General features: G+C 36.3%; 1 protein-coding gene across 3 annotated transcripts in view; it reads left to right on the top strand.

Annotated features, from left to right (window-relative positions):
• CDK13 (cyclin dependent kinase 13) overlaps window positions 1–23,590 on the top strand; it is a 135,331-nt gene that overhangs the window by 67,992 nt on the left and 43,749 nt on the right. For all 3 annotated transcript variants that reach the window (XM_046020096.1, XM_046020097.1, XM_046020099.1), the window contains exons 6-7: window positions 18,023–18,212; window positions 19,415–19,471. In XM_046020096.1, the coding sequence (XP_045876052.1) occupies window positions 18,023–18,212; window positions 19,415–19,471 (247 nt within the window). The remainder of the gene's footprint in view (window positions 1–18,022; window positions 18,213–19,414; window positions 19,472–23,590) is intronic.

Genomic DNA, 23,590 nt, shown 5'->3' with positions numbered 1-23,590 from the left:
GGTTGCTTGTTACTTCTGCATTTCATCCATTTGCCTCTTCGTCTCCTTTCTTTCAGCACTAAACTTACTTAGGTCTCTTCTGTCTTGAGCAAAACAAAAAATCTTGTTCTGATAGGAGTCTACTATGACGCCATTACTCTTTTTCCTTTCCTTTGTTGCCAGACTTTTGGAAAGAGTAATCAGCATTTGCTGTCTGTACTTCCTTTTTCATTCACAAATTGGGTCTGAATTTTCTTACCACTTCATTAAGATAAGGTCACTAAAGATCTCTTGTCAGCCAGTGGTAATTTTTCATTTTTTTTCTTTATGTGGGCAACATTTATTATGTTGATTTGCTTCTTGAATGTCTTCTTGTCCTGTATGAAAAATTCTAGTCAGATTTGCTTTTCTTTGTGGCTTCATAGTCTTAATTGTTGGCACTTTCTTTGCCTTATCCTTAAATGCTGGTGTTCCTCGGGGTTATGTCCTTGGTGGTCTTCTCTCCTATTACCAGATACTCTTGTTGGCTAAGGTTGTTACCATCACTGACTCTGTGCGATTACCTTGTAAAAATATTTCTACCCCTGAGCTCCAGATAGTTACAGGCTATTCAACTGATTATCTCCATATTGACATTTCTCAAGCATTTCTCAAACTGAGTGTACCTCCTGTACCCATCACCCTGCTTGCTCCTAGCCCTAATTTTAAGCCCAACTTAAAATGTTTTTTTCTTGATTCCCTAATCAGGATACCAGCTGCATTTTAGGCCTAGCAATTGAAGTACTGTAGTATTATTTTATTTACTTAATGTCTGCAGTGCTGCCTTATTAGGCTCTTGATGTCAGCAGCTCTTAGTCATCTTTGTACTTCTAAACAATAAACTTCTGTTGACTGTTTTATTGAAAAATGTCTCAGGTAAAATTATAAAATGATTGAGATCATATAAAGAGCTTACATAAAATAATGTAACCTAGAAAATTATGATTTACAAATGGAAACCTGTAGTTTCTCATTCATATTCACTATTTCTGTTCCTTTTGTTTACTTCTAGGCATTACTGATTTATTAGCCTTGAACAGGTAGAATCTAGGTTAATGTAGATGATTTCTAGAATGGATGATTGAAAGTAGATTGGTCTTTCACATTCTTTCTTGAATAGTTTTCCCTATTAGGAATAATCTTACTGTGTAAGAATTTTAAAACATTTTTATAAATTGTGCTAGGTGATTTTTTTTTGAGAGAGAGAGAGAGAGTGTGCATGAGCTGGGCAGGGGAGGAACAGAGGGAGAGGGAGAGAATCTTAAGCAGGCTCCACACCCAGTAGGGAGTGGGGTGTAGGCTGGATCTCCAGACCCTGAGGTGCCCCACCAATTATTTTAAATAATACTTTATCTAAAACACCTCAAGGTGCATGTGCCTTTGTGGCTGAGTTGGCTAAGCCTGAACTCTTGACTTTAGTTCAGGTCATGATCTCAGGGTCATGGAATCCAGCCTCCTGTCAGGCTCTACTCTCAGCAAGGAGTCAGTATTTGCCTCTCTCTCTCTCTCTCTCTCCACCCCCAACTCCCTCACCCTTCCCCCACTTGTAGGTACTCTCACTCTCTTTTAAATAAATTAAATAAATAGATAAATAAATCTTTGTAAAAAAAAGATCCTCTCCTCCTCTCCCATACACATTCTCTCTAAAATTAAATAAAATATAAATTAAATAATATTAATATATTACATAATATATTAATATTTTATGAATATTTTATTTACAATATAAAATATATAATTTATAAAAATAAATAAAAACAAAATTTCCTCAGGTACTATCATTTCAACATGTAATGAGTAAAATTACTGAAATATTTTACATGTTTCTGTACCATCTTCAAAATCCATGGTACATCTTGTCTCATTGAGTCTAGCCACGTTTCAGTTACACCATAGCCACTTGTGACAGGCCTTTGAATGGACAACATAGTTCTAGAATATAGCTTGATATTGGCTTTACTTTGGGGTTGATACTGTATTTGACATGTTTTGATGTCTCCTACCACCAGTTTACCGTACTTCTTAGTGCCTTATTTCCTGTAGCCGTGGGCTTTTTGTCTCTGGGGCTCCACCTTCTACCTATTCATGTAGCTGTACAGCTAACTCCACTCCCAGCTCCTTAGGGGCACGTCACTGGTCAGTTACAGTAAGGTTTTCCTGTCCATGAAATTGAGACTTAGTCCTGAGATTTCATGCGTAGAGTGGGTTCCTCTTGCCTGTGAGGTATAAGCCTGAGAGCAAGAAGGAGCTCTTGCTCCAACCACCACCTTGTAACAGTCTGGGCTCTGCGTGTAGAGCTAGCACTGAGGGGCAGATAGGGAACCTAGACTTCTGCCACCTGACTTTGAGAGCTCTGTTTCATTCTGTACCTGAAACAAAGAATGTTTAGGAGATTGATAAATTGTCTTTTTTGTTCAGGTCAGTGTGCATTGGCTTGTAGGTATGGATTAGGGAGGTCCATCTTAAAATAGCCTGTGGTCTTAGAATGCCCTCATAGCACAGGGTTGTTCTGGGATTGATTGGAGGGTTTCTGCCAATTATAATTCAGGTCAAGTCGGGATTCCCAGGCTTCAGGCCTCAAATTCTTGACTTGACTTCTTATAAAGGGTTGTTCCAAATCTGGTGTGGCAGACATTTAAGGATTTAATCTAATTACAATGAACAGCAATGACTCAACTATCTATTCAGTGAAAGGGATCAGAAGTGCAAGTAAAATATAATTTAGTCCCCGGATTTATTTGTTCTTCTTACTGCATTTTATTGCTTTGCCTTTGAGTGTAGAGCTTATTGTGATTAGCTTTTACTGAATTTAAAATCTCTTGTATTTAAGGTCTTTTAACTATAAATTCTTTATTTTTAAAATTAAAAAAAAAAAGATTTTATTTATTTATTTGACAGAGAGACACAGCGAGAGAGGGAACATAAGCAGGGGGAGTGGAAGAGGGAGAAGCGGGCCTCCTGTGGAGCAGAGAGCCTGATGTGGGGCTCGATCTCAGGACTCTGAGATCATGACCCAAGCCGAAGGCAGATGCTCAACCGCTGAGCCACCTAGGCTCAGCTATTTTTTTAATATTTTTTTGAAAATAAAGTTCTGTAATAAGCATAAAAGTAAAAATGATTTTATCCTAATCATTGAAATAATATAAATATATATAAAGAAAAAATTTCCCTTTTTCTTCTTGCTACTTCCCAATCCAGGGTTAATAGAATGTTACATATCCTTCAAGACGCTTTGTGCTTAAAAATGGAAATAGAAATAATAGAAAAATATATTTAAATGTATAGATTGAGAGAGAGTGTCAAACAAGTGAAGCAGGGATACAGGGAATTCAAGTTTTGGTAGTCTGAGAGAGACTGTTAGAGACACAGAGAAAGAGAGACAAAAGGGCACAGAAAATCTCACAGGCACAGAGAATCTAACATCCCCACGCACAGAATACTCTCACTGTCTTAAAAATTTACCCTTGTGTTCCACCTGTTCATAGCCACCTTTTGAAACTCTGGCAAATACTAATTTTTTTTTACTGTCTCCATAGTTTTACCTTTTCCAGAACATCATTATAATTGGAAACGTGGTATGTAGCCTTTTCAGATTGTCTGCTTTCACTTAGTAATACACATTTAAGTTTGCTCCATGTATTTTTCACGGTTTCACACCTCACTTCCTTTTTAATGATGATTAATACTCCATTGTGTGGTTGTACTACATTTCTTTTTCCATTCATCCACTGAAGGGGACATACCGGTTGTTTCCAAGTTTCGTATAATTATGAGTAAAGCTGCTGTAAACATTCACATGCATGTTTCTGTTTAAATCCAAGTTTTCAGTTTCTTTGACTAAATACCAAGGATTGGTATTAATCCAACGATTGCTGGATCATGTAGTAAGAGTATATTTGGTTTTGTGAAAAACTTTCAAACTGTCTTTTTTTTTTTTTCAAGAGAGAGAAGAAAATTCATTAGGTAACAGAAAAATAAATAGATTCTACAAAACAAAAAATGATGTCATCCTGTGAAATAATTACCACCCAAAAAAGACTGGGCAATGACATCTCACAGGAACACCACTTGACACTAATAATTACAATCTGGTTTAGTAGTCACAAACTCTGTTAGTGCTTGTTTGTCTGGGAAACTCTTGATCTCTCCTTGGATTCTGAATGGTGCCCTTCCTAGAGTCTTCTTGGATGCAGATTTTTTTCGATTCTTTTTTTTTTTTTTTAATTCAGTGAATTAACATACATTATTAGTTTCATAGGTAGAGTTCAGTGAGTCATCAGTTGGGTATAACACCCAGTGCTCCTCACATCAAGTGCCCTCCTTGATTTCCATCGCTCAGTATCTCATCTCCCCACCCATTTCCCCTCCAGCAACCCTTGTTTGTTTCCTATAGTGGAAAGTCTCTTATGGTTTGTCTCCATCTCTGATTTCATCTTTTTTTTGTTTTTCCCTCCCTTCCCCTACAATCCTCTCTTTTGTTTCTTAATATCCACATTTGTCCAGAAAACAGTATGGAGTTTCCTCCCAAAGTGAAAACCGGAGCCACCCGATGAGCCAGCAACTGCACTGCTAGGTATTTATTTACCCAAAGGATACACAGAGGTTAGAAGGGGCATGTGCGCCCCAGTGTTCAGAGCAGCATCGTCCCCAATAGCTGAGCTACGGAAAGAGCCCAAATATCCATCGACAGAAGAATGGCTAAGAAGATGTGGTGTGCAGATGTGTGTGTGTGTGTATATGAATATACAGATTATGGAGTGTTCCTCAGCCATCAAAAAAATGAAATCTTACCATTTGTGATCAGAATATTCTTCCCATTCAGGACGTTGAATAGATCATGCCACTCCTTTCTGGCCTGCCATGTGTCTGTGGAGAGGTCTCTTCCTTCCATTCTCATGTTCATTGCATCAAGCGTTTCCTGTCTCAGTTCCTGCATTTTTCATTTCTGACTGGGTTTTTTATTTTTTTTAAACTCTAATCTCTGTGGTAAGGGCTTCCCTGAAGTTCTTTTCTTCATCCCAGAAAGTATCCTTAGGATTGTTGCTTTAAGTTCTCTATCAGGTGTGTTACTGTCTCGCTTAGATCTCTGGCATGGCTTTCTCTCGTTCTTTCATTTGGGATGAATTCTTCTGTCTTGGCATTTTGTCTGAGTCTCTGCCTTCTGGGTGCAAGAAAAGTTCGTTTGTTTCTCCACTTTGGAGAGCAGTGGCTTTATGAAGCAGAGGGTGTTAGTGCCTGGTGTCTGGCACTTGAGCCAGCGTCTCTGTGTGCGCCGCATGCACTCTCCTGCTGGGGTTTGGCCGCTCTAGCCTTTAGGCCGGTCATCGGCAGAGGCTCTCCTGGCCAGCTGTGGACAGTGTTTGGTCTCTGGCTGGACTGTGGCGAGTTTGCACTAGGTGTGCTCTGCTGCTTGTGGAATGGGACCCGACACTACTTGACTAGAATTGCAGCCCTGCAGAACTTCTAGTCGGAATGCCGTATGTGCGGGTGCTTGTGCTGCTCTTCCGGGCAGGGGCCTGCCAGTCTGGGACTGAGGCAAGCTTGACGGAGAAGGACAGCAGGGCCAGAGCGCCAGAGTGTGGGACTTGGCATCAGCAAGTCAAGCGGCCCACGTTCTTGCTGTGCTGCTTACCACCTCAGGTGGCTCTGTGGTCATGGAGGAAAATGGCACTGGCCACCCCCATTGTCCCTGGAAAGCAGTCGGCTTCTGAGGAAGGTTCTCTGAGAAGAACAAATCATCTCCCCTGATGTGTCCCAGGGCTTTTCCAGGTCACTCTTTTTTTTTTTTTTTTTTAAAGATTTTATTTATTTGACAGAGATCACAAGTGGGCAGAGAGGCAGGCAGAGAGAGAGAGAGGAAGAAGCAGGCTCCCTGCCGAGCAGAGAGCCCGATGTGGGGCTCCATCCCAGGACCCTGAGACCATGACCCGAGCCGAAGGCAGAGGTTTAATCCACTGAGCCACCCAGGCGCCCCTCTAGGTCACTCTTTCCAGGCCATGTGCCCCTGGTTTGCTGGCCTGCCTCCTGACCAGGAGCAGCGCAGTTGCCCTGTGGGTTCTATCCCAGTCGAGCCTGCTGACTTCTCAGATTCCAGCCTTCAGGGGTATGGTGTGGGCAGGGGTCTGTGCTGGTCTTCTAGGGGAGGGTCTCTCTGCGCTGGGGCTGAGGTGAGCTTGACCTGAAAAGACAGTCTCACCAGATTGCAGGGAAGTGGGGTCTGGTGGAAGCAAGTAAGGCAGCCTCTGTTGTCTCAGTGCCAGCTCCTGCTGGTGCATCGGTGTTTCTGCTGAAGGGCGCGGAGAGAAATGACGCCAGCCCTCTTCTGCGTGTCCACTGAGGCCTCTCCAGGAATGCTACCTCTCCAGCTCATCGAGGAAGGGCAAATCTCTCTTCAGACAGCTTGCCTCCACGGTGTTTGCCTGCCTTCTCTCTAGGAGCAGGACAGTACCCTTGGGGCTCTAGGCCAGCCAAGACCACTGACCTTTCAGACTCCAGGCTTGAAGCCCCGCTGGCTGAAAGAACTCAACAAAACTCACCCCCTCTTTTTCCCAGCAAATGACTTTGGGGAAATGTTCTCTCTGTAGGTTCCCCTCTGTGCTCCTCTGACTCTCTTGCTTGCTCTGTCTCTGTATGTCTCTCCCTTTCTCTCTCATTTCCTCAGCCAAGGGTCTCCTTCCTCCACAGCAGTCATGATTCCTTTCTTCCCCAAACCACACCTCTGCCCTTCCTGCCCCCTTCAGGGAGGCTTCTTCTCTCTGTTTAGTTGTAGAGTTTGTTCTGTCTGTCTTCAGGCATATTTCTGGGGTGCTTCGGATGACTTGATAGTTACCTCTTTGTGTTTCACCGACAAGACTTGCCTAGGGGCCTCCTACTCTGCTGCTATTCAGACTCTGTTCGGAAGTGAGCTGTATGGTTTTGTGCTTCCACAAGTAATGAATGAGAGTTTCGTTGTTCCGTATCCTCACAAGCATTTGGTGTTGTCAGTGTTCTGGAGTTTGGCCTTTGTAATAGGTATGTATGGAACCCATTGTTGTTTCAGTTTGCCATTCTTTAATGAGATATGATGTTGAGAATCTTTTCATATGCTTATGTGCCATCTCTGTGTGGGTTTTTTCTTTTTCTTTTTTGGTTTTTTCTTTTTCTTGATGAAGTATCTGTTCACATTTTTTGCCCATTTTTTAATTGGTCTGTTTTTTATTGTTGAGTTTAACAACTTTTTTGTACATGTTGTATACCAGTCCTTTATCAGAAATGCCTCTCCCTATGAACTGTAGAATTACTTTGTCAGTATTCATAAAATAACCTGCTAGGATTTAATTGGGATTGTGATAAACACATAGATGTGACTGTGAAAAAATGACATCTTGACAATCTTGTGTCTTCCATGCATGTACATGGAATATCTCCATTGATTTAGATTTCTGTGTCTTAACATTGAGGTTTGTAGTTTTTCTTATGTAGATCATGTACATATTTTATTTTTTATATTTATTATTTATAACTTAAGTATTTAATTATTTTTGTTCCTAATGTGAATCATATAATGTTTTTAATTGGAAATCTCAGTTCATAGCTGGTATATAAGAAAGGCGCTAACCTTGTACAGCAATTTTATATCTTGCAACCTTGTTATAATTGCTTATTAATTCAGGGACTTTTTTTTGGTGACTCTTCGGGATTTTCTGCATATACAGTCATGTAATTTGTGAGCAAAGACATTTTGTTTTTTCCTTTCTAATAGTGTATACCTTTTATTTCCTTTTCTTGTCTCACTGCATTAGCTAGGTCTTCCAGTAGGGCAGCAAATAGAAGTGATAAGAGGGGCTGTCCTTGGCTTGTTCTTTATTGGTGGGAGATCTCTCACCATTAACTATGATGTTAGCTCTAGGTTTTGTAGATACTCTTTCATAGAAGTTCTTTATTTTTGGTTTGCTGAGTTTTGGTTCTTTTAAATCAAGAATGAGTGCTGGATTTGGTCAGATGTTATTCCTGCCTCTCTTGCTATGATCATATGAATTTTTTTTTTTTGTTAGCCTTGATGTCATGGTTATATTAATTGATTTTTTTAATGATGAACCTGGCTTGCATATCTGAACTAAATTCCACTTGGTCATGGTGTATATATTTTTTCACATATTGTTGGATTCAATTTGCTTAAATTTGGTGAGGATTTTTATTTATTTATTTATTTCTTTGAGAGAGATTGAGAGAGTGATTTTGGCGAGGAGCAGTGAGAGACATAGACTCCTCACAGAGCAGGGAGCCCAAGGGACTTGATCCCAGGACTGTGGGATCATGACCTGAGCTGAAGGCAGACACTTCAACCAGCTGAGCCACCCAGGTGCCCTTGTGAGGATTTTTACATCTATGTTCATGAGAGATACTGGTCTGTGGTTTTTCTTTCCTGTGATGTCTTTGGTTTTGGTATTAAAGTAAAGCTGGCTTTGTAAAATGAGTTAGAAAGCAATCTGTCTCTCTGTATTTTCTGGAAGAGATTGTAGAGAATTGATATTTCTTTCTTAAGTTGTTAGTATAATTCAGTAAACCCATCTGGGCCTGGTGCTTTTGGTCTTGGAAGGTTATTATTGATTCATTGTCTTTAATACAGGCCTATTTAAGGGTGCCTGGCCGACTTGACTGGTAGAGCATACAACTTTTTTTTTTTTTTTTTTTAAGATTTTACTTATTTATTTGAGAGCAAGAGACAACAGAGTGAGCGAGTGAGTGAGCAAGAGTTGGGGGAAGGGGGCGCAAAGGGAGAGGGAGAAAGCATGCTCCCTACTGAGCAAGGAGCCTGACTTGGGGCTTGATCCCAGGATTCTGGGATCATGATCTGAGCCAAAGGCTGATGTTTAACAAACTGAGCCACTCAAGCACCCCAGAGTGTGCAACCCTTGATCTTAGGGTTATGGGCTCAAGCCCCACATTTGGTGTAGAGATTACTTAAAATAAAATCTTAAAAAAAATATATACAGGCTTATTTAGATTATCTGTTTTTCCTTGTGTGACTTTTGGTATATTGTGTCTTTAAAGATACTCTTCCATTTCATCTACATTATTGAATTTGTGGGCATAGAATTGATCATCTCTTCCTTTACTATTATTTAAATGTTCTTCAGAGAAATAGTGATGTCTTCTCTTTCATTTTTTATATTAGTAATTTGCACCGTCTCTGTTTTTTTCCCCTAATTAACCTGGCTAGAGGTTATTATTTGACCCTTTCAAAGAATTAGCTTCTAATTTTTATTATTTCTTTCCTGCTTGCTTTGACTTTAATTTGCCCTTTTTCCTGAGGTGTGGGTGCTTAGGTTACTGATTTTATTTTATTTTTTTAAAGATTTTATTTATTTATTTATTTATTTGTCAGAGAGCGAGTGAGCACAGGCAGGCAGAGGCAGAGGGAGAAGCTGGCTCCCTGCGGAGCAAGGAGCCCGATGTGGGTCTTGATCCCAGGACACTGGGATCATGACCTGAGCCAAAGGCAGAGACTTAACCCACTGAGCCACCCAGGCGCCCCAGCTAATTTTTTTTTTTTACTCTGTATTTTACTTTTCTTTTTCTTTCTTTCTTTCATTTTTTAAAAAAATTTTATTTATTTATTTGTGAGAGAGAGCTAGAGAGAGAGAGAGAGAGAGAGAGAAGCACACTCCCCGCTGAGCAGAGCCCAGTGTTGGGACTCAATCCCAGGAATCTGGGATCATGACCTGAGCCAAAGGCAGATATGTAACAAATGAGCCACCCAAGCATCCTGTATTTTACTTTTCTTACTAAAGAATACAGCATATCTCTAGGTGATAAAATTTTTTCACATAGCTGTATAATGTGCCACACTCTGGGTATACAGATTTATTCAACCCATTTCTTCATGAGTGTTCAATTTTTCCCATTGTTTTTTCCATTACAAACAATAGTGCTAGAAATGGTCTTATTCATGTATACATGCATACTGTTGTTATTATTTCCTTTGGGTTATTCCCAAATGTGGGATAGCTAAGTCAACAGACATTTGTATTTTTAAAATTAATAGGTAATTAAGTTATTTTGCCAAAAAGTTGTAGTGGTGTATGAGTTTCATCTGGAAATCCCTGGATGTTGTCAGTCTGATAGGTGAAACTGTACTTTCGTGATTACTAGTGAGGTATGGAGCATCTTACATATGTTTGTCATTTTGATTTCCTATGTGCATTCTTTATAACATTGCCATTTCTTTCAGTTCGGTTATTTGTCTTTTCCTTATCAAATTGCATATTAGATGTAGTTGTTAATATATTTAAAAATCACTGTTTGTGTTCCTAGTAGAAAAGTCAGAAAATGGCAGCATAACAGGAAAGTAAAAATCACCCATCTGCTCACGCAGAGATAAGCTGCTCTTAGAATTTTGGTATTGGACATTTTTCTAATTCTATGTATGTATATAAGTTCTTACCAAAATGAAAGTTTACTTGGCATGCTGTATTATAAAAACTACTATAACGTATGATTTTATTAATGTTTAAATACAATATAAGGAAAAATAATATGCAGTAGAATGAGCTTTTTAAAAATGCAGGTTGTCGGGACACCTGGGTGGCTCAGGCATTAAGCGTCTGCCTTTAGCTCAGGTCATGATCCTGGGGTCCTGGGATCAAGCCCTGCATTGGGCTTCCTGCTTAGCGGGAAGCCTACGTCTCCCTCCCATTCTCTTCCTGCTTGTGTTCCCTCTCTCTCGCTCTGTCTCTGTCTCTCTCTCTGTCAAATAAATAAATAAATAAAATCTTAAAAAAAAAAAAATGCAGGTTGTGAGATGCCTGGCTGGCTCAGTAGAGCGTGCAACTCTTGATCTTGGAATTGTGAGTTTGGGCCCCACGTTACATGTACAAACTACTTAAAAATAAAATCTTTAGGGCACCCGGGTGGCTCAGTGAGGTTAAGCCTCTGCCTTCAGCTCAGGTCATGATCCCAGGGTCCTGGTATCGAGCCCCGCATTGGGCTCTCTGCTCAGTGGGAGCCTGCTTCCTCCTCTCTCTCTGCCTGCCTCTCCGCCTACTTGTGATCTCTGTCTGTCAAATAAATAAACAAAATCTTTAAAAAAAAATAAAAATGAAACAATATTTTGAAGTACTTAAACATACTTAAAATAAAGAAAATGGGATGCTGACCCCAGTATCACCATTTCTCACATTTAACTGTTACCACATTTTACTATTCTTGTTTTATCTCTCCCTACTTGTTTTTATTTTGGCTTGACTATTTTTAAGCAATTCCAAGGCATCATATTTGAACATAAATACTTGATAATCATCTTTCTATAATAATGAAATTGTGTTTATATTAAGAGAAAGAGGCCTTATACCTAACAAAATGACAGTTTTATAATGTTATCTAACAGTCAGTGTTTACATTTACCCAGTTATCTTATAAATATTTTTTATAGGAGCTTTGTTTGAATATGGATGCAAACAAGATCTATATTGTATGTGGTTAATTATCATTTTAGATCTCCTAGAATCTGTAGTAACTTCTCTTGCTTTTTTGACATTACATTCCACTTATTCATTGAGGAATAGGCCACATTTTGGATTTGGCTAAATGCTTCCTTTTAGTGTTTTTAGCTTGTTCTAACTCGCATATTTCCTGTGTATGGTAATTAGAGCTAGAAGCTTCTTTAGACATAATCCAGTTGTTCGGCAGTTATACTTCAAAGATGATGCTGGAAGCCATTATCTCTTGTGGTTTCTATGGGCAGGGATTTGGGAGCATCTTGGCTGGGCAGTTTTGTTTGGCTCAAGTTCTCTCATGAGTTTGCCATGAGATGTTGATCAGGGCTGTACTCACAAAAAGTCTTGACTGAGTTGGAGAATCAGCTTTCCTCACATGGCTGGCACGTTGTAGTTCCATTATGATAGGGTGGATGTCTCATTATGACAGGTAGGATGTCTCAGTTCCTCACATGGGCCTTTCAGCAGAGTTGTTTGACTATCTTGACAGCTTGGTGGCTGACTTTCCCCAGGGCAGATTAATCCAAGAAAGTAAAATGGAGCCTGCAATATTTATGTGACCTTGCCTTGGTAGCCAGTGACATCACTTCTGCAGTACTTTGTTGGTCACACAGACAGTCCTTAAATCACTGTGTGAGGGCATAGATACTGGGAGATAAGAAGCATTGGGGCCATCTTAGCGACCTGCTACTATAGATTTTTTTTTTTTTTAAGAGAAACCCTTACTTATTTTTTATTTTAAGTAGGCTCCACATGCAACGTGGGCTTGGACTCATGACCCTGAGATCAAGAGTCATGCTCTATTGACTGAGCCAGACAGCTGCCCCTACCATAGATGATTTTAATTTAAAAGAATAGGGTTTCTGTTTTTTTATCTTAAACTTGTCTTTATTTTATACTAAAAATCTTGATTCCAGAATATTAATGCAGACCTACAATATACATAAAATAATTTTCAGAAAACAATATTAATATTAATTACTAAAAAAACTTTTTAGTTTTTTTTTAAACCACGGAATAAAGTTTTAGATTTCTTTCTGTTTCCTTTTATACCTAGGATATACCGCACTGGGGTGGTTAGTCAAAATACTATGATATAGATCATATGCAGCCAGTTTGACACACATTTAGGTTCATCTGTTTCCAGTTTTTAGGCATTTGTTTTTTTACCCCTTTGGTTTAATGATGTATATTAATCATGTAAAATATTACATGATTCCAAACTCAAAACTTTATTAGGCCACATGCAGAATAGTCCCACTTCATTTCTCTTGTTTTTGTTCTCTCCCTTACCTATGGGCACCTGGGTTTTATTTTTGAAATCATTCATCATTTTAGTTCCTTTCCTATATATTCACCCTCCCCTCTGTATATAAAAGCAGCATAATAGTAAATGCTGTACTGTGTATCCTGAAGATGAGTCCCCTGTCAGTAGAGATTGTCGGCATCCCTTTTTATGGATGTACAGTACTCCACTGTGTGGATGTGCTGGTGTATTCAGTCAGTCTCCTCCTGATAGACATTTGCATTGTTTTCAGTATATTACTGTTAGAAGTAATGCTGGGGGCGCCTGGGTGGCTCAGCTGGTTAAGCGTCTGCCTTCAGCTGGGGTCACAATCCGAGGGTCCTGGGATTCATCTCTGTGTCGGGCTCCCTGCTCAGTGGGGAGTCTGCTTCTCCCCCTCTCCCTGCTGGTGCTCTCGCTCTCTCTCTCTCAAATAAATAAATAAAATCTTAAAAGAAAAAAAAGAATGTTGCATTGAATAGCTCTGTGCCTGCATCATTTTGTATTTTTGTCACTGAATTTTGGGACAGGTTCCTAGAATTGGGCTTTAGTCAAAGGGAAATGCTAAATGTGATTAAACTTGATATTGCCAAATTCCTAGCAGTGTATGAGGGTTTCTCACAGTTTCTGCAGTAGAGTCTGGTGTCATTCTTTTGGATTATTGTCAGTTTGTTATTGTGGTGAAGTTTCAGTTTGAAAAATAAATTTTTTATGAGTAAGGTTAAGCATCTTTCCATTGATTTAATGGCAGTTTACTGTCCTTTCCCGCCCCCCTTCTGCCCACTTTTCTGTAAGGTTGTTAATCTTTTTCTTTACAACTTACAGGGACCTTTTATGATGGATATTATTTAGTTATCTGGAATATAAGTTTCAAATGAATATTTGCCAGTTTGCTTTACTCTTCTAAATTTGTAGTGTTTTTAGCCATGCATTAGATTTTTTTTTATAAGATTTTATTTACTTATTTGACAGACAGAGATCGTAAGTAGGCAGAGAGGCAGGCAGAGAGAGAGGAGGAAGCAGGCTCCCCGCTGAGCAGAAAGCCTGACACAGGGCTGGATCTCAGGACTCTGAGATTGTGACCTGAGCTGAAGGCAGAGGCTTTAACCCACTGAGCCACCCAGGCGCCCCATTAGATTTTTGTTTTTACCTAGTCACATTATTGAAGTGTTTTCCTCTTATTTTTGCTTGATTTGATTCGTAGTTAGGAAAGTTTTCCTCGCTCTGAGGCTATGAAGAAATTCATGTGTGTTTTTTGTTTTTTTTTAAAGATTTTACTTATTTGACTGAGAGATCACAAGTAGGTAGAGAGGCAGGCGTGGGGATGGGAAGCAGGCTCCCTCCCTAACCCCCCCCCCCAAATGTTGGAATCAATCCCAGGATCCTGAGATCATGACCTGAGCTGAAGGCAGAGGTCTAACCCACTGAGCCACCCAGGTGCCCCCAAATTCATGTTTTTTTAAAAATGTTTTCATGACTTTATTTTTTAATATTTATCACTGGTTCATGTGCTTTTTTAATGCTGGTATATGTTGTGAGAAACGGATCAGTTTGAGGAACTGCCTATTCAGTTCCTCAAATATTGCTGGTTAATAAGTCCATCTTTTGTCCCATTGACTTGATATGCCATCTTTATATTAAAGTTCTATACATGGCTGGACATATTTCTGGATTTGTCTTATTTCATGTTCACTTAGCAATATTACACTTTTTAGTTCTAGACCTTAATACCTGGTGGAGCCTCATGCCTAGATCCCCTTTTCTCTTTTAGGTGTTTTTGTTGCTATTCTTATTTATTTATTTTTCTCTGTGGTTATAACATCGACTTTGTGTTTAATTTTAGGAAAAAAAACCCTGTATTTTTAAAAATTGAGCTGTGGGGGCTCCTGGGGGGGCTTTGTTAGTTAAGTGTCTGTCTCTTGGTTTCAGCTCAAGTCATGATCTTGGGGTCGTGAGATTGAGCAAGCCCTGCTTGTGGCTCTGCACTCAGTGCAGAGTCAGCTTGAGATTCGTTCGCTCTCCCTTTCTCTCTCTGCCCCTCTCCCTGCTTGAGTTTTCTCTCCCTCTCTCCCTTTTTTTTTTTTTTTGAATAAATAGATAAAGTCTTAAATAAATAAGTAGAAATTGAGCTTGTGCTTAATTTATAAATTATTTAGGGGAAAAATTTTGACATCTTTATCAGGTTGAGCCTTCCTAAGAATTTATGCATTTTTTGTGTGTAAAGTTTTCTGTCTTCTGAATTCATCTTTGAAGGATTTGGTACATTTCTAAGTTAAAAAAAATCTCTTACTAGAAATGGTGTCTTCCCTTTTGTCTTTTAATTGGTAGTTATGTTAATGACTACTGTATATTTTCTGCTATTTTTCTAAATTGTGTTACTGTTTTTAATAATTTAATTAAATTAAAGAAATTAAAATAGTGTCTTTTTTGGGGAAACAAAAGATCATGTTATCTGCATCGAGAGATGATTTTAGCTCTCCAGTTTCAGTTCTTATACAATGCAGCTCTAATAGAAATAGAATGCAAGCCATTCCATTTTATTTTAAAATAATCTCTTAGCCTCATTTAAAAAAAATCACTTGCTAATTCAAGTATTTTTACTTAATCCAGTATATCTAATAGATCAGTGTAATCAATACAACAGTTATTGAGGTATTTTGTATTTTTTTTTTTGTTGCTGTAGGAAGTCTTTGAAATCTAGTGTATACGTCACATTTCCAGAACATTGGTTTGACCACATTTGAAGTATTCAGTAGCCAGTGTGGCTTTGTTGCACTGTGTAGACTTTAAATACTTTTTTGTAACTTAATGCCATCAAAGATAGATCTATCAAGTACCTATTATTTTATAATCTACTTACTTTAACTCAACATCAATAATACATTTCCACATTAATATCATACCTCTGCAATAATTTTCAAAGTGCATGGTATGGTGTATATATACCATAATAACCAGTTTTTTTGTTTTTTGTTTGCTTATTATTTTGCTTTTAAATATTTAATTCTACATTGCTTTTAGTGAACATGCTTGTCACTAAATCTTTGCAATCTTTATTTCATTATGCTAAATATCTATTAATCTACTTGCTATGTAAAAGGATATGTAATTTTTAAAGCTTTCATGTACATTGCCTAATTTTATAAATCTTCTGATTTACTAGCACTCTCTAACTTATCTGTTTACTTCACAGTATTTGTTACTACTGTGTATTTATTATCTTTCTTTTTGAAATCTTTTCCCTTTAGTTAAAAGTATTATATTACTTTGTATATTTTGGTTAATAGTGGGATTAAACAGGTTTTCATGTATTTTGTACAAAAATATCGTTTGCATGTTGACAGTTCATTTTATTTCTCATTTTCTCTTGTGGGATTGATCTTCTTTTGTACTGATTTTTAAGGCTTTGTCTTATATTAAGGATATTAACCCATTTTGTAGCAAATGTGTTTCTCTGGTTTATCATTTACCTTTCCCTCTCTTCCATTTGTTTACTTATGTACGTGATTCTAAATTTTTATTTAGTAAAATTTCTTGGTTTTTAATGGGGTTTTGTTTTGTCTTTGTTATAACTCCCCATCTTCCTAACGTGTCACACATTCGTCCCATTACCAGTTTGCCTCTTTATTTTCACTGATGGTTGCTTTCATAATTATTAGATGTATATTTAAGCTTTGTTTTCTGGTGTATATCGTGTTATACTTTTATATTTGTCCCTACAGGTCATATTAATCTCTGATAGGTTAATTTTCAGAAACATTTTAGCTGGTACTTTGGTTCTTGTTTAAGGTGAACTTTAGAATTATTTTGTGAGGTATCCTCTCAGCAAAAGAAAATAGAAGCAAATCCTTGATTTTCTTATTGAAATTGTTTTAAAATACAGAATTTTACAGTTTGGTATTTAATGAATTTGTATAGTTCTTGTTAAAGTTTATTCCTAATCCTTTGTAGTAATTTTTTTCCTTTTGTGGAGTTATTTAAATTTTATTTTCTAATGAGTTGTTACTTGCATATATGAAGTTTTTTGCTTTTTATATATGATTTTCTCTAACCCAGGTACTCTCTTTATTCTGTTGGATTTCAAGAAAAATAGTCATCTTTATCAATAATTATTTTTTTTCTATTTCAGTGTTTATATGTTGTCTTTAATTTTATTCACTAAATAATTTTGCTTACTAAACTTTTAGAGCAGTTACTAGTAATGAATGTTTTTGTTATGTTTTACTGGCATTTCAGTGTTCGATAAGACTTGGTTGTTGATTTGAGAGAGGTACCATTATAAACTTAAAAAACAATTTTTAAATTACAGTTAGTTAACATACAAGTGTCTCAAGTGTTAGTTCAGGTGTGGAATTTAGTGATTCAACACTTGTATATAACACCCAGGGCTGATCAGAAGTACACTTTTTAATCCCCAACTTTTAAGAATCATTCTAAGTTTACTGTGAGTGAGATGTTTGTTTTTAATTAGGAACTGATTGTTAGCTTTCTTCAGATGACTTTTTTGGCATACAAATAGCTTTTTTCTTTGATAGATATGTTGAATTTTGTTAGTTTTTCCATTCTTGAATTGATAAATTAAACTTAGTCTGATTAGAATATTTTTAGATACAGCTTTGGTTTCAATTTGTATGAGCTTCAGTTAGGATTTTTGAATCATGATTGTGTATGTACTATGTGTGATTTTAGGTTTGGGTAGCAAGATTAAGCTGGTCTTATAAAGTTGCAGTTTGTGTGCTTTCAAATGCTCTGGAGCTGTATAAACAGAATGAAATTATATGTTTTTTGAAGGCTTAATAGAAATCATCTAAAGTCCCAGCTGGGCCCAGAGGTTTTTATTTTTGTTTTGTTTTGTTTTTATTAAACACAATTGTTTTAACACTTTTAAAATTTTCTTTGATGAACTACACTGATTTTATTCAACTTCTGCTGAGAGACAGTTTGTTCAATATATAAAACAGTTAAGAATTTATTTTACTTTAATCACTACCCAGAAACTATGCACTGTAGAGTTGATTTGGCATTTTAACAGTTTTCTTCTAGAAAACTGAGTTAGATGTTTCCTTGGGATGCATTTATTGATATTAAATTCAGAGAGAAAGATGAATGTTATTGAAGTGACAAAGTAGGACTTCTTTTCAAGGAATAATTTTCTCCACAGCATTTAATTTTTAAAAATTTTGAACCTATAGAAAAGTTATAAGAATAAAAACTTTAATGAATTAATTATTCTTCTTCTTAGGTGCATTTTATCTGGTGTTTGAATATATGGACCATGATCTGATGGGACTACTGGAATCAGGCTTGGTTCATTTTAATGAAAATCACATAAAGTCATTCATGAGACAGCTCATGGAAGGTCTGGATTATTGTCATAAGAAGAACTTTTTGCATAGAGATATTAAATGTTCAAATATTCTTCTAAATAATAGGTATGATGTGAGTTTGATATGTGTTTAAAATCAGTATTGTATAATACATGCCTTGATTCTGTTAAAAAAACTTAAAATTTATTTTATTGCTCAGACTGTTTGAACATGAGCAGCAGTATTACTGCTTGAGGTATATCTGGACTTGTGTTAAATATACTTTAATTAATTTCCTATGATGGTTTTTAATGTACATAAAATAATACTTAATCGAATTTCTCATTAGATATTCTTCCAAATAATGTGAATGGATATTCTAGTAATTCATAATGTGATTTCAGCTTTAGGTTAAGAATAGATCTAAGAATTTTTATTTAGAAATTGTTTTTATACCAGTATCACAGTTTTAAAAAGAGCTTTTCTGAAGTGTGTATACACACACATATGCATAAGTTGATTTTTTTTTTTTTTTTTCCCCAAAGAGAAAGTGCAAGTGGAGGGTGGGGGGACAGAGGGAATGAGAGAGAATCTTAAGCAGTCTCTGCACCAGTTCAGAGCCTGACAGGGGGCTCAATATCATGACCCTGAGATCATGTCCTGAGCCAAAATCAAGAGTTGGACACTTAATTCGACTGGGCCACCCAGGTGCCCCTGCATAAATGGATATTTAAAGTGTATGTTAAAAACATTTACGGACAACATAACCTGAGCTCTGGTAATTCTGTTGTAGTTGGTGTTACTTGTTAGTTTAAGTGAGGCATGCCTAGTTCGACTTTAGTGTGTGAAAGGGTTTTATGTACCTAGTCCCTCTAAGAACTGGAAAATTAAACATAGATTTAAAATAATGTGGTTTAGTCTTAATGCATTATTGATTTGAATTGAACAAGTAATACATCGAATTACTAAATAGAAATTATCTCCGTTTATTTTCATTGTCTCATACTTTTCTAAATAGGAACTAAGTAGTACTAAAATACTGTTAATACTAGTACAATAAAAATGGTGGTGGTGGTTCTAGATAGAATAGTAGTAGCAGAAGTCACCAAAGGAGAAGTACTACTTTTTTACTTTGTTGTGAGATTATCTATTTGCCTTTTCTTTTAGGACTTAGGGTACTGCTGTATGATCAAAGTTAAAGTTTATATATTTTTTATTAGTTTTAGGAATAGAATATGAATGTGTATAATTAGATATCTATGAATGGATACAAATGTGTATGATTTCAGAGTAGACTAATGCTTTTTGTTCATTTTGTCTTCTACCAGAGGGCAAATAAAACTTGCGGATTTTGGACTTGCTCGATTGTATAGCTCAGAAGAAAGGTAAGAGTACTTTCAAGTGACTATTAAAGACAATAGAGACCAGTTTTAAGAATACCTTATTAATACTTTATTTTTTTAAGAAAAGGGAAATTTACTTTTCATTGTTAAATATGTGAAATAATATAATCTTGTACCATATTGGATTGACTATTTTAATTGCAGATTTTACGCATTTATTTCAATTTACAAATAATTGTTTTTTGGCATTTGGAGGTAAATATAATTTCTTTTTAAAAAACTCATACTTAAATTTCTAATGTAGACTCAGATATTAAGATGTTTATGATTTTTGTGTTAGTATATGCTTTTTTTAATATTGCGTGTTTAAACGTACACACTTTTAGTTATTATTTTGGACTTCTGTTTTTTTAAAACTATACTTTTATCGACAGTTATATTTGTTTTAATCTCATTAGAGCCTTTTATTTAAACAAACTATTGTGAAGAATTTCCATTGCATAACTTTTCTTTGTGGAGCTTCTGTGGCTGCAGTTAGGATGTATATTCCTTTGGCTCCTTTGGACATGGTGGTGGTGAAATATGACTTGTCTTATTAGAACTAATATGGGGTTAGCTGGCTGGCTCGGTCCGCAGAGCATGCGACTCTTGATCTTGGAGTTTTAAGTTCGAGCCCCACATTGGGTGTAGAGACTAGTTAAAAAATAAAATCTTTAAAAAACAAAAGAACTGATATGGAATTTCAAAATAAAATACTTCTGTGATATAATGGATTTTATGTAAATATATTGCAGACTTAATTGGCTTTAATATATCTCTAGTGTGGCCCATTTCTTGCCTGTCAAACAGTACTGTTTCTTTATTTTCACTTACATATTCTGAAGTACTTTCTGTTTGTCAATTCTGTAATTTCTTCAGTGTAACCATAATTTAATGTAATGATGCATCAGTTAATTGGAATTCTTAGAAACAAGTGTTTACTTTCACTGAATGTTGGCCAGTTTCTGGTTAGTTGGTAGAATATTCATTTTTTAATTTTTTACAGTGAAAATTGGTTTATTTTTGAATCTGGCCATGTCATCATGTCATTCTGAAAATTATTTTCATTATTTAGTGTGGAGAGGTTTTTAAATGGTGTGTTTAAGATCCATTAGAATGCATTAAACCCTTCAGAAAACTGTGGTGTAGACAGTTGTTTTGAACAGGGTTCCAGTCCCCTATACTTCCTTTAGCCAGAGTTTTCCACTTTTATTTGTTTTACTTGCTACACTTTTAATTAATGCCTTTTTTTAAAGAAACCATTGTGGTTGTTTTTTGTTTTGTTTTGTTTTGTTTTTTAAGTTTAACACTGTTTAGGTGGCTTGGTGATGGACATTGGGGAGGGTATGTGCTATCGTAAGCGCTGTGAATTGTGTAAGACTGAGGAATCACAGACCTGTCCCCCTGAAACAGATAATACATTATATGTTAATTAAAAAAAAAAAAAAAAACTGTTTTAAAGCACAAAAGCTGTAACCCTCATTTTGTATTTGAGACAACTGAGACCTAGAAATGGTTGAGTGACTTTAAAGATCAGAAAATATTTGTTGGCAGAATCAAGAGTGTATAATTTCAAGTTTCCAGCTATCAGGTTGTTTTTTGTTTTGTTTTCCATCTTATAAATAATACCTCTTGGTAGAAATTGAAGGAAAAAACAGACTGGCCAAATATGCACTTAATTGAAAACTCTCTTGATGTGTATTTGTGTATTTGGATAACCAAATTTCAATGACTGTTCTTTGGGGTGGGGGGAATTTTGCTTAATTAAGGATTCTATCTGCGTAGGTGGTTGATATTTCACTGTAATTTAGATCATCCTTAATACAGGTGTATGTGTTTGTCAATCTTGAATGTAAATCCCTTCTTATTTTCACGTTAGGTTTCAGTGGAGATGGAGAAGAGCAAAATTACTGTTTTCATCTTATAGATTCCTTTTTTGCTGATATTTATTCACATTAGAATAGATACATTCCAGGATAACTGACTGTAAAGTCAAATTTTACGTATTAGACTCCCATTTCCCTGTTTACTTTACCTTTTTAAAAATGGAATGTTGAGTTTCAGTGGAGTGCCAAGGGTGTGAAATGTTCATTGAGCCATGATCCCCATTGCTCTACTGAACTGATACAGGAATTTTGAGCTTACTAAAGTAGAAAATATAAAATTTGCATCTTCAGGTAACATATACTAAATTTTCCTGCTTACCCAAATTCGTAAGCTAAAAACTTGGTATATTATTTTGTTTTGTAAGCAAATATCCTGTCTTTTAGGGGCTTATGTATTCCCTTACAACTTTTCTTTTTGATTTTTGATTTGAAAAATTCTTTAAAATCGGAGAAGTAGGCTTAATTTTAAAGGAATGACTTTAAAAATACATGCATTGTTCTAGTAAATCTTAATAACATACCAATTTTTACCGTACTGCCTTTAGCAGATTTAATATTGTCCCAACTTTTCTAGATATTTATTGAAATAAACATGACAAATGACTTTTCATTCATATTTTTTTGTCATTATAAGCAGGAAGAAGGGTAAGCCTTTATCGTAATAACACCCGTACAAATGTTAAGTCACTTTCAAGTATTTTCTATGTAATTAGCTATTACAGGTAGAGTAACTGAAGTGTTCAAGAAATTATTGCAGTGTTTTTTGTTCCCAAAGAGAACACATTTCAGCTACCTACTGTAATAGCTTAACTACATTCTCACTTATTTGGTTTCAGATACCTTTTTTGAATTTGAGAACTAGATGAAGTGTGATAGTTCATACTTAGGAGTTGAGGATCGGGGGTGGTGCGACCGATGTGGATCTCTTCTGTCATGTGTGCTAAGTGGAAGAAAAGAGAACCACTGGGTTGAAATTAGGGGGGAAATGATTTTTCTAAACTTCAATAATCATTTTCTTATTTTGTGTATCAGTATTTATACACTGTCCCATCTGGTCTTGGAAAATACAGAACTGGGGACCAGAGGTTTTTGCCCATTTCTTTATACCTGTTCATTTTTTTTCAGTAGCTATTTTAAAATCAACTTTTCCTGAAACTTTTAGCCACAGGAATATATAACCCATTTCTGAGTTTTTATTTTACCAAGTCATTGCTCCAGTGCTCTTCCAAATTACAGGATCTTTTTCTCTTTATGTGACCATCCCATATGAGTAAATACGTGCTTTCCACATAAACTGAAGATAATTTCATTTTCTAGAAAATAAATTAGAACTTAGCACATTTTTAATGAAAGGAACATAACACCCTTAGAGCTCAATCAGGGAGACTTTGGCTCTAGTCCTGTCATTGCCCTTTATTTAAACAGTTGTGGAATCTTTGGCAAGTCAGTTAATGTCTGTCTTATCATTCTCAACTATAAGATGAAGGATTTAAAATCTCTGAAATCTTTATTTAAAGGGTATTAGAAAACATCTCTTACAGTTCTACAAGTTACTGTGATCAAAACAAGTTTCTTGAACATTTTTAAGGCAATATCACCACCTAGTGGCTTTTCATAAAATTGCCATTAAAAGCAAAACTAAACTTTTCCTATATATAGGAAGGCTATATATAGGTATCAGGGGAAGAGGGAGAAAGTATTACCTCTTGCAGCTTATCCAAGGACTAGATGAAATTATATCCAGGACTTATTACTTGTGTTCTTGTCTTTACACTCAAGCTAGAATTCTAGTTGATTTAAAGACAGGGACCATATTTTAAATGTTTATGTTTTTACCCTAAAGTTTAAAACACATTCACAGTAATTGCTTGATCAGTTCTGATCCAAGAGAAGGCCATTCTGATCTGGCGGGCCCTCCTAATATCAATTAGTGCAGGGAGCTTTGGGGACTGTAGATAATTCAGAGGATCTTCTGGCCCAGTTATTAGAACCATAGTAATAAGATCATTAATAACATATTAATAATAGTAAATAATGTGACTAATGTGACTAAACAAGCTTTAGGAATAGAAATCTCATTTAGATTGCTGACCTAATCACAAGATCAAGATTAAATTGTACTTCCTTTGGCCCTAATGGAGTAGCTTACATTTTTGAGCATATAAAATGGGAAAGGCAATTTAATTCTCTAGGGTATGGTGTGCCCCCTCTTCATGTAGGGGAAATCTGATCCATT

Source organism: Meles meles, chromosome 10 (genome assembly GCF_922984935.1).
Source record: "Meles meles chromosome 10, mMelMel3.1 paternal haplotype, whole genome shotgun sequence".
NCBI lineage: Eukaryota > Metazoa > Chordata > Mammalia > Carnivora > Mustelidae > Meles > Meles meles.
This window is presented reverse-complemented; position numbering and strand designations above follow the sequence as displayed.